This window comes from Netta rufina (genome assembly GCF_964035555.1).
Source record: "Netta rufina genome assembly, chromosome: 3".
NCBI classification, from domain to species: Eukaryota; Metazoa; Chordata; class Aves; order Anseriformes; family Anatidae; genus Netta; species Netta rufina.
The window spans coordinates 120,131,648-120,143,707 of record NC_140125.1 but is presented as its reverse complement, the minus strand read 5'-3'; the positions used below and the strand labels follow the sequence as shown (position 1 = coordinate 120,143,707).

The following is a 12,060-nucleotide window of genomic DNA, read 5'->3' as shown; positions in this document are numbered from 1 at the left end:
CTAAATGAATCAGATTGTGACGTTGTTTCCTTTTGGTCTTCGGATTTGCAATTTTAGAAGCCGTCTGCAGCGAAGCGAGGTGGCTGCAGGAAGGTCCTGCCACGCCTGGCCATTCCCAGCGAGTCCCCACCCCAGGTACCCCCCTGGGAAACGACCAGCTGAACGCTTTAGGACTCCAAATTTGTCTCTGGGATCGATGATTAACATCATATCCACGTCATACCCTCAGCTCGAGCATGCCCACCTGTCAGAGGAGTAATAAATCCTCCTTCTCTGCACGTCCACGTAACGCAGGTCCCACTGGGGGCTTCCTGCTGCGAGCAGGCTCTTCCCCATCTTCTAAAATCAACAGAATTGGAGCAAATTCTTCCTACTTTTCAGACAACAGCAGGATGTAAACCTGGCAAAAGCCATCTATCCACATGACCCATATTCCTAATTTCTAAATGAGCTCAATTTCATCCACGCTTAAAGAAAACTCAGGGTTTTAACACTGGTATTAAGAAGCTACCCAGAACAGCTCCAACTTTACCCCAAGAGACTCATACACACACTTCAACTCTTCGAATGTGCTCTGCCAAGCTTGGTTCCGACTCCCTTTCTGAACAATTTGCTGAAACTGAGGGCTGAAATGAGATTTTCTGCAGTTCAGAAGAGGGACACGGCTGGGGCATCCCTGCCGCACCCACGCTGTCTTCCCCTTCTGAATTTTACCTCGTGGGTGCTCTGCTTTGCTCAGCAGCAGGCTGGCAGCGTGGGCAGCACGGTTTCAGCACCTACCTCCAGCAGAAGAGGTCCCAGCGACTCCTTCTCAATCACTCCCTGGCTGCTGGAGGAGATGTCGGACTTCTGGACTTCATCGTCGGCTGCTTTCTCTGTAGCAAAGGGAAAAGGGACGTTTCAGCCAAAGGAATCATAATTTTACTACTGCAATATTCCCGATAATAAACAGAATATTGATGGCTGGACTTCACATTTCCTGTCACCCAGACAATGCATGATGTGCACCAAAAGACTTCAGCATTTCCATGTCATCCCTCGGCCCTGTGAAGAGGAAAAACTTGATATAATGTCATTTCTAACCCTAGTAAAATAAAGCCACTAATTAGATCACGATCCTCCACTGGCAGGAAGAAAAAAAATCATCCTAAGCACAAGACTGGAGAAAGAGAAATCCAACATCAACATTTTGAAAAGGAAACGGGATATCCAGTTTACCACGGGCTACGGTGTTTGAGCTGGAACTTTTTGGACAACGAGTTAATAAATCACTGGTCGGGGGGATTCCCAAGGGGCAGGATGTGCCAAAAAAAAACCCCAGCACGGCCTGAGGTGCAGGGCTGCTGACCACACAGGTAAGAATCAACCTGAAATGCTGGGTAAGAACCCAAAAATTTGGGTAAGAACCGACCTGAAATGTTGGGTAAGAACCTGAAATGTTGGGTAAGAAGCAACCAAAAAAGTCGGGTAAGAACTGACCTGAAATGTCAGGTAAGAACCCTAAAATGTGAGTAAGAATAGACCCGAAACGTTGGGTAAGAACCCAAAACATTAGGTAAGAAGCAACTCAAAAAGGCTGGTAAGAACTGACCCGAAACATTGGTTAAGAACCCGAAATGTCAGGTAAGAACCAGCCCAAAAAGTTGGGTAAAAACTGACCCAAAATGCTGGGTAAGAACCCAAAAAGTTGGGTAAGAACCGGCCTGAAACACGGGGTAAGAACCTGAAGAGTTGGGTAAGAACCGACCTGAAACATGGGGTGAGAACCCAAAAATTTGGGTAAGAACCAACCCAAAACGTTGGGTAAGAACATGAAACGTCGGATAAGAACCAACCTAAAATATCAGGTAAGAACTCATCAGAAACACTGGGTAAGAACCTGAAAAGTCGGGTAAGAACCAACCTGAAACATCGGGTATGAACCCGAAAATTTGGGTAAGAACTGACCCACATCCAGCAGCGAGAGGCGGGTGCCAAGTGGGATGTGATAACGCCCGTGAGCGCGACCCACGGCGCTGCTGGAGCTTTGGGGCTGCTTCGTTTGCTCTGCCACGTGCTCGTGCCTCTGTCTCCAGCCTCAGCAAACCCATCCCTGGGGGTATCCACGGGTGAAAACACAAGAAGTTTCCTCCAGGTGGAGGAAAAGCCTACCTCTGTCCGTTCCCATAGAGCAGGGAATGTTTTTTGGGGAATAAAACCTGGAGAGCAGCAGCGGGCACACCGAAAATGCAAACTGTGGGGTTTCTGTGGCTGGGGTAGGTGCTCCCCGTGCCTCTCGCTGCCCTCTGTGCTCACCGCTGTTCCCGAGTCCCTCGGTGAGAGCCAAATTGCACTGAGTGTTTTGCAGCACGTCGGAGTCACCAGCGAAGTGTCTAATTCGCCGTAATATTTACTGCAAGCAGCAGATTCGTGCTGTGATTCATTTGCGCCGAGATCTAATCCTATTAACGAGTGGCAAGTTTTATTACTCAGCATCAAATCACGTTCGCGAGCCTTCCAGATGTGTCACTTGACACACTTCATCCCCCGCATCCTCCCAGGACTTTTCCCCCTCTCCAGGCTCGCTCCGTGCGTGCTCCTCCCCGACTTTGCTCTGCACGGCACATAAAAGGGCTCTGAGGGGAGCAGGCTTCAAAAAGCGTTTGCTTTTCAGACCGAGCCGTGCCACGAGCTTCCCCCGATGATTTATCGGGTGATCTCTGCCTCTGCTTTCGCTCTCCCCCGGAGGCTGCGAGCAAATAAATCAGCTGAGAAGCGCCGCGTCTTCCCTGCTTGCACAGTCCCGATGACAGCAGGCTCCAGGAGCGATGCGACGAGCACCTAGCGCCACCTGAAAGCAAAGAAATCCTAAAATAAACTGCTTAGGATGGCATGGGATCGCTGAGGAGGAGCCAGCCTGGTCTCTGTCCTGGCTGGGGGCTGCGATGCCACCGCATCCTGCTCCGTGTGGCACCGGGGCAGGAATTCACCCCCAGCATCGGGGAGGCAGCGCCCCGAGCAGAACCCATGCCTTCACACCAAACGGCGTGAGAAAGGTGTTTTATTTTTGCCCTGCTCTTTTATAAATTCGTGTGCTTAGAGGCACCGTCCTGCCTTGCAGACCTAATCCTTTAATTGGGCTGCGGGATCCTCCTCCTCCTTCAGCAACCCGGTTTCGGATGCCATCTCCGAGCCCATCACCGGGGAGGATTAGCAGGCAGAGCGCGGAGCCGTCGCCGTCCCTCGCGTGCGAGCCTTTTCCCTCGCCTGCAGCCCGACCACTGGCCGGGTTTTCGGAGCCGAAACCTCATCAGCAGCCCCCTCTCACCTCCGCCGGGGCGACGCAAAGCTCCTTCAGCCCAAGTGTCAGCGCGTCCTGGCGCAGCACTTCACTTTACGCTTAAACGCAGCTCTTCAGCATCGTCTGCAGCAGCCGTACCTCGGGAGAGCCGTGAGGAATGCATTACCACGAAGCGCCGTGCTGCTCCTTAACCCGTTGCTCTCGTTTTTCCTTTTTTTTTCCCCTTTTTTAATACGTCTCGCTTGATGCTCCGGTCGATGGCTTGAGTTGGAGCAGCGCCGGGGAGCATCCGCTGCGGGGCCACGCGTCCCGGCGTGATGATAAGGCCAAAGTCACGGTCCCTGCGGCCCCCGGAGCTTGTAATTTAATTACAAAGCTCGTGCTGGATGGACAGATCGACAGGGAAACAAACCAGCACGAGCAACAGAAGCACCCTTGGAGACAGTCGGGATTCAGCCCCGGGGGCTTTGGCATCCGCCGGCCTCGTAAATCCCCCGCACACAATAAAAGTCAGGCGCACCGACGGCCCTGATTCGAACGTAATTGCCTCCAACGTGATTAAAGCGGCTCCTTCTCTCAGCACAAAAGGGAGACCAGCCATTTGAAACGCACTCCTAAAACGATGCCCTGATTTCCTGACAGCCGCAGAGACTTACGGGTGCCTGCGAAGCCCGGAGGAGCTGCGGATCCCCTGCAAGCCAAAAAAATGAAGTTTTTGGGGACTTCACCCATGCTCGGAGCAGGGCACCCTTCCTCACAGCAGGGTCACCGCTATTTTCGCCTTTCTCCACGAGGTTCTGCCTCTTTTCCCTCTCTGCTCTGTTGTTTACCCATCCTCCTTAGTTTTCTTTGCTGCTTCCATCCCTTTGGCAGGTCTGATTCTTTCTCTGCCGTGATTTTGGGGACACGGGATGGCCAGGATCCTACAATCCATCTCCTTCATGGTCCCCGTACCCACAGCCGCGTGCCTGGCACAAGCAAGCATCCAAAAACAGGGAGATGTGTTACGTAGAAGCAGGGTAGGAGCCACTATGGCACTTGAGGGCACGATGGCAGTCTCCAAAAAGCATGAACCCACCCCATTTTACCCAAAACATGCCAAAACCAGGTGGTGAGAAGAGCGATTGTGCTCCACGGGGCTGGAGGAGCGGGGACACGCCACCGGAGTGACAGCAGGACCGCAGGTGGCTTTGGGGACACCTCCCAGAGCTGCCCTTTTAGAATAAAATACAGGAACACAACTGCCTGATTCTGCTCTTCCAATTTTTCAGCTGAAACTCTTTTCTTTTCCTTCTCTCCCCAGGACAATATGTAGTTTCAGGGAAAGGAATATGAAAAAAAAAAAAAGAATATATTGAATGTGGCTCTTCTGATCCTCCTGGGTCCCTTCCGGCTCGGGATATTCTCTGATCCTACGAAGCAAGGGTTTTTGTTCAGCAGCGTCGCGCTCTGAAAAACCAAAAGGCACCCAGAAAATCAGAACAATAGCGTCCCCGTTCCCAGCACGGAGGCTTTTCACATGTGTCATCCCGCAGTGACGCGCGAGGAGCTCGCCCGCACTCCCGAGGGAGCCCCCGCGGAGCACCCAGCGCAGCCCAGTGCCGCCCTGCCCCGTCCAAGGGCTCTTTTTTTTTTAACCCCAAATTTCCACGGGAACGTCCTCTTTCCGTTTCGTAGGGCGGACGACTGAAAATTCTTGGGGTTTTTGGGTTTGTTCTGGAAAATTGAATCGCTTGGAGAGCAAACATCCAAGGAGAGAGGACTCGGAGCCCGTCGGGGTGCTCGGGCACCCGGTGGGCACCGAGGAAAACGGGGCAGGGTCCCCGCAGCCGAGCCTGGGAGCTCGGGACAAGGATGGGAAGATGCAGGGGAGCTGATGTGATGCCTGGAAAACCCCAAAGAGTCCTCCCCAGGCACGAGGACTTGCCTGACCCCGGGCAGCTCCCAGCCCTAGACCTGCTCTGGCTGCTGGGTGAAAAGAGGAGCGAGGCGAGCGAACCCGCATCTGCAATTTCCCCGACGAGGAGCTTTGATTTTTAGTTAATTAAAATCAGATGGAGCAGGCTCGGTGCACCCACGGATCGGGAGCGTGACGGAAAGCTGTGCCATTAATTAGTGCCTACTACGGGACTCATCAGGCCAGCAAACCCGGCAGGAAAAAAGGAAAAAAAAAAAAAAAAAAAGCTGCCATAAAAATAAAGCACTTGGCAGGTTTTCTGAGCGCGCTGCGTGCACCTTCCAGAAAATACATGGTGTAAAAGAGCCACAAGAGGAGAAAAAGACAATGGAAAGCAGCATGTGAGGGGATCCAGACTGTAAAAAAAAGGGAGTTTGAGGTGGTTTTGAACAGTGCCCGGAGAAGAAAGCGTGTTTAGGGCTTTCTGTGGGGTTTGGGACGGATGCTGGGGAAAGCCTCTGAGCATCGCTGGCTGCTGGTTGCGGCGGTGGCCTGGCCACCCGAGGAGACCCGAGGTCAGGAGCTCGTGGTGTGGGCACACGGCCACACAGAGTCCAGGTTTGGGGACCAGCGTGGTGGGGAACGATGTGGTAAAGGATCTGGGGCCACGTGCAAGAGCTTCAGCCACCCTACTGACCCACCTGCTGGAAGGAGCTGCTGTTTCCATGCACAGACTCTTCGGTTTGGTGGTGGTTGGGTTTTTTAGGGGATTGTTATCCCCTAGTTCTCCTCCACATCCAGGTTTTGCTCTCTCTCTTCTTCTTTTATTTACACCGAGAACTGAAATTCTGATTTCTAACCCCAATCCTGGCCCAAAAAAAACCAACCCATGCACCTCCAGAGCTGGCCGCGCTGGACGGACACGCTCCAGAGCTGCTGTACTGGGAACAAGGAGGAATAAATGGTGTGGCACATGAAGCATCAGTCTTGTTTTAACCCAGTTGGCTCCTGCTCCAGACCCCAAACAACACCTCTCGGTGCTGCAGGCATCCTACACGTGCTCGACTTCGTGGCAAGCTGGGAACATCCCCCCACGTGAGGACCTCAGCGAGGCCGGGCAACGTTCACGTTTGCTTTTAACGAGCCTACAGAGCTAATCCCCATTAACACTGCCTTGAGAAGCCCGACGCAGAGCCAGACACGCTTTTGCAGCTCCCGTTGGAGTGGATTAAAAAGCTCGTTGACATCCTCTGAGCTGAGACGCCCCAACACGCCCCACGAACCTTTCCAGCACCTGGTTTAGGGTTTGGGAGTTCCCTCTTGTAGGATTCCGGACGGACCCACAAGACCCACCATTAATTCACCAGGAATTCGGCTTAAAAGCCACCACACTGGTTCCTGCTCCGACCAACAAGTGTCGCTTTCTTTGGCCAAGTTTACGTGGAAAAGTCAATTTTCCTGCTTTTGGTAAAATCCTGGATTAACGGCGAAAAGAGCAGAGCAAAGCGCGCCGCCACCGAAGCAGAAGGAGAAGGAGATTTCTTTCCGTCTTCACACCTTTTAGAGTTAAACATTAATGGTGTAGAGATGCCTTAAGTTAAAAAAAAAAAAGGCTGGTTGTCTGAACAATGCCAGGAAAAATTATACGGTGCTGAGTGAATGCAAAATTAATGAGCGCTGAATGCTGACAGGAGCTAACAGGCACGAGGAGCTGAGACTTTTTACAGTCAGCTCCGAGATCAAGCAGGTAGAACATCTCCATCTTACCGGGGGGAGGAAGAAAAGGCCAAAAAAAAATCCCTTCTATCTCAATCTGAAGAAGTTAATTCATTCAAAAACCGTGTCAGCTCTGCACAGCCACATCTGCGAGGATGAGAGAGGAATACGTGCAGCTCCCTCCCCGGCTTTAACTCAGCCCTGGCGTAGCCTTTCTTCCCCTCCTGCAGGCATCAAATACATCGCGACGTGCTTTTAACGACCCGATTTAATTAATTCTGCAAAGAATCAGACCCACGCTATCGTCCCCGTGTGCAGTTATCTTGACGCCCCGGCACCGTGCGCGAGTCCAGGCGAAGTTAAGGGCAAAAAAATCCGCTCGTGTCAACTGCTGAACCCTCTCGACGCTCCGAGTTGCACAGGCACGTCAAATATGTTAACTGCACAGGCGAGGAGACGGCTGCCAAAGCGTGCAGACGATGTCAGAGCCGAGCTGGGCGAGCTGACGCTTCCCATGCTGCTCACAACGCAGCGCTCCCCACCCCGGCTCCGCTCCTCCTCCGGCTCCGCTCTCGCGACTCCCATCTGTCTCTCCCGCGGCGCCGAGGGTGAGCTGTCAATCCGCAGCCATCCCGGGGATCCACTTGCTCTGCCGAAGGGATCTGGTGGAGAAAAGGCTTGGTGGCACGGTGGAAGCATGCCCAAGGGCGGCTGTAGGGTGTGTGCGTTGTCAGGAGGTTCAAGAGTTGCTCCAGTTGTCGGGGAAGGGAGGACGCTGGTTTTAAGGACCCTGTGTCTGTCATCCCAAAGATTTGGGATGGCCCAAACCGTTCCCTGCTCCTGCAGCCACCTCCAACCACATTTTAAGGACCCTGTGTCCATCATTTCAAAGATTTGGGATGGCCAAACCATTCCCTGCTCCTGCAGCCACCTCCAACCAATGTTTTAAGAACCCTGTGTCCGTCATCCCAAAGATTTAGGATGGCACAAACTGTTCCCTGCTCCTGCAGCCACCTGCAACCACATTTTAAGAACCCTGTGTCCATCATTTCAAAGATTTGGGATGACCCAAACCATTCCCTGCTCCTCCAGTCACCTCCAACCACGTTTTTAAGGACCCTGTGTCCATCATTTCAAAGATTTGGGATGACCCAAACCATTCCCTGCTCCTGCAGCCACCTCCAATCAATGTTTTAAGAACCCTGTGTCTGTCATCCCAAAGATTTAGGATGGCACAAACTGTTCCCTGCTCCTGCAGCCACCTGCAACCACATTTTAAGGACCCTGTGTCCATCATCCCAAAGATTTGGGATGGCCCAAACCGTTCCCTGCTCCTCCAGCCACCTCCAACCACGTTTTTAAGAACCCTGTGTCCGTCATCCCAAAGATTTGGGATGGCCACACCATTCCCTCCTCCTGCAGCCACCTCCAACCACATTTTAAGGACCTGTGTCCATCATCCCAAAGATTTGGGATGGCCAAACCATTCCCTGCTCCTCCAGCCACCTCCAACCAATGTTTCAAGAACCCTGTGTCCGTCATCCCAAAGATTTGGGATGGCCCAAACCGTTCCCTGCTCCTTCAGCCACCTCCAACCACATTTTAAGGACCTGTGTCCATCATTTCAAAGATTTGGGATGGCCCAAACCGTTCCCTGCTCCCCTGTGGCACACTCCGTGCACAAACCCCAGGCTCGGTGCAGCAGCTGCCCCAAAGCTGGAGCAAATACCAGCCTGGGAACCCCATCCGCTGCTCCAGCCCTCATCAGCCCCATGATTCAAAGGTAGCTGAGACTGGCAGCTTAATTAATTAATGAAAAGACTTCTCATAACGAGGGAGGGAAGCTGCCTTCCTAAATAGCCAGGGCAGAATGAAAGGTGTCCAATATTATTTAAAACCTTCCCAACGGCATCGTTCGCTTGGCCAGGCTCCGGGCCACCAGCTCTTTCCTCCAAGTGCCCCAAATACCCCAAAATGAAATTGTGGGGCTCAGAGGAAGCCTAAAATACGGACAAGGAGCTCGGCAGCTTCTCGATGAGCACTGGGGAATAATTTCTCCCCGTTTTGCTGAGATATGAGACCTTTCTTACGCAGGGCTCTTACGTGAAGGCACCGTCATATCCCCACGAGATTGCTTGCTTTGCCCAAGCACCTTTCTTGGCCTAATAAAAGCTCTTACCTCCTGTTATCTCCTCTTTCTTTATTTCCTTTGCTCTCATTGAGAGCATTAAAGCCTACACAAGTTTGTTCGGGGGAAGAAATGAAATGAAAGTGGACAGAATCCCACAGCCACCTCCCCACGCTCAGCCCAGTGACTTTTTTTTCCCCGTGAGAAGGAGGCTGACAGTGCCAAGTCACCAATTTTGCTTCGGGACACCAATCTCAGAGGAAGCAAAATCCACACTGGGCACCGTGCCGTGGCCAGCACGGCATTGCTGTTGCCTTCCAGGGCAGAAAGATCTTCTGAGGGGTTTTGTCTGGCTCTAGAAAGGATGCCGTGGTCCAGGATAAAGGATTTCAATGGAAGGGATTATTTTTTTTCCTCTTCATTTTCTGCCTCTCTGAAAAATGAGACAGAATTGAAGAGGAAAAAAAAAAAAAAAAAGGGAAAAAGAAAAAGCTAATCCAGCACAGCAGAAGGCAAGAGGAGGAGTGATTTCTACAGGTGGTTTATGACTCCCTGCATGATCCACACGCCTGTTACATCCTATCAGAGCCTCTTCTTGCGGCTAGGTGCTAAAGGATTTATTAGTTCTTGACAGTGTGAGATGTTTAAAAGCTTGAGGATGTAATAACCAAATGTTCACTTGTTAAAAAAAAAGGCAATGCTTGGAGAGGTCTGCGCAATTCTTAGCAGCCTCCCCTTCCCCTCGTTCTATATTTAAGCTGCCAGCTAGATTAAAACTGTCAGAAGAGGGATGAGAATTTTATTGACATGCTTTGTAGGTGGTAGGGCTCCATAAAATAAACATATACAGAGGATGCTCCCTGGCGTTACTGCACAGGCAGCGATTTTTTATAGCGCTGACCTGGGGGAGTTTGTATCTGAAATCAATTCCTGATATGAAACAGATTCCAGAGGATGTGGAGAGACAGACTTCACGAGCGTCTGCGGGGAGAGGAGGCAGAGATGCAACCCGTTTCACATTGCACATCGCAGCAAACAGCGGAGCAGGGGAGGGCGAGAAATTCCCCGAACCGGCTCCGAGGAACCCCTCGCGTGTCGTGCACGAGGTGCAGTTAGCTGCTTTTGTGAAAAATACCTTGTTTTAGTCGCCCCTGAGTCATTTTGCATCGAAAAGAGCAGGCCCGTCCCGTCCTGGAGAGGGGAGCAATGAAAAAACATCCATTTCCTTGGGAAAAAAGGAAAAAAAAAAAAAACCAGCGTGGTGAGCCGTGCAAGGATTTCTGCATTACATCACTTCTCCTTGTCACTTCTGCCTGTAAAAGCAAACTGGCGGCCCGAGCTGCGAATTCCACGCCGCGTGTTTACAGCTCAGAGGACACAGGAAACGAGACCTCAAAATGGGGAGATTTATGGGGTTTAAGGCCGGGAGAGATCGCTGCGTTGGCCAACCTGGCTTCCTGAACGCCGCGGAGCCATCGGAGTTCACCCACTTCTACCACAAGGAGCCCTCAACTCCTGTTTGGCTTAGCCCTGCCTCAAGAGCTGCCCAATCCACCGTTTCCCTTGGCAGCTCCTTCCCCAAGCAATCGCCCTCCGAGCTATAAATCTGGGCCCTTATCCTAATTTGTTTTTTTTTTTTGTCTGGCTTGGGCTTTGAGTCATTCTTTGTTACGCTGGATTTAAAAACCTCGCGGGTAGCCAGGGTTTTCCGTTCCTGCCAGCGCTCACGCCGTGTCATCAGCCTGCCCCCGCTCCTCCGGATACGCTCGGCAGAGCTCTTCAGCTTTCCAAGCTGCAAGATATTTTCTCCAGCCCCGAGTCGTTCTCATGGCTCTCCTCTTTTCCTTCTCCAGACTTCGCAATCCCCTTTTTCCCAGCGTGGACACCGGGTCTGGGCTCCACTAGGGTCCCACCACCGTAATGTCACCCACGTCATGTCATCCCCGGGATGCTTACTTCACTTTTTGTCTCATCAGAGGTTCACATCGACCATCCTTGCTCCCAGTTCTCCTCGAACAGCACCATTCCCCGGGCACCATCCACCCAGCACTCCTGTTATCACGACGTTGTGCCTCCTTCCACGTCCACGAAGACATCGGGTGGCATCCAGGTGTGGCACAGGCTCCCCAGAAACTCCACCAACCTCGATTTTGGGAACAAAGGGGTTCCTCAGGACAAGGAGAGGTGGCCAGCGGCGTTCCTCTGGCACCCGAGGTTTTGTCGGCTCAATGGAGGTGACAGGAGATGACAACGGTCGTGGGGTGGTACCAGCAGCAACCTCGTGCTATTGGTGAGGTCTGCTAATAGAAACGGTGACATCTGGTCTAATTAAATCAAGATAAATGAAGCTAAATTGGAAGAAGTGCAGAAAAGACTTCCCGGGCTGATTAAAGGCAAGGCACAACTCTGTGACACGAAGAGCCCAGGAGAGCTGGGTTTGTTTGGACTAGTCGAGCGAAGGTAGGGAACGAGCACGACAACTTCTTGCCAATACATTAGGGAAGAGCGGTAATTACCAACCAGGAGGAAGAACAAGCTAAATTAAAGGGCAACGCGGGCAGATAAATGATCAGAAACTCATTTCCACCGAAAACGAGCAGGTGGTTTCTAATCAGGCACGGAGGGAAGCTCGGTGGCGATGCTCAAATTGGACGGAGAGCACCAGGAACACAACACCAACCCCCCCTACCACTCCCAGCAATTAGCAGTGGGCTCTTCATTAGCACAAAAGAATTCCCCCAAGGATGGAATTTAATGGTTAAAGGGCCTGGATGTGTCTGAGCTCTGTTTGCTTTGGATCAGCCTCCCCCGTTGGGCTTGCAGCGGGCACCTACCGAAGCCAAGGAGGAATTCCTCCTCCCCGCCAGGGTCTAATCTGGCCTCCGGGGTTTGCTTGGTTTTCTTTCTCTAATATATGGTGAAAACTTGGCCTCCGAGCTGGGATGGAAGCGGTGAGAGATGCTCCGAGCAGCACGAGGCTCCTGGAGTGCTTTGGGAAGAAGCAGCTCCTGTAGGGCTACGGCAACCACCGCATTTGGG

The 12,060-nt window shown here is 52.1% G+C and overlaps 1 protein-coding gene across 4 annotated transcripts in view; it reads right to left on the bottom strand.

Moving 5' to 3' along the window:
- NCOA1 (nuclear receptor coactivator 1) overlaps positions 1–12,060 on the bottom strand; it is a 151,167-nt gene that overhangs the window by 32,602 nt on the left and 106,505 nt on the right. For all 4 annotated transcript variants that reach the window (XM_084284549.1, XM_084284550.1, XM_084284552.1 and 1 more), the window contains exon 5: positions 781–875. In XM_084284549.1, the coding sequence (XP_084140675.1) occupies positions 781–875 (95 nt within the window). The remainder of the gene's footprint in view (positions 1–780; positions 876–12,060) is intronic.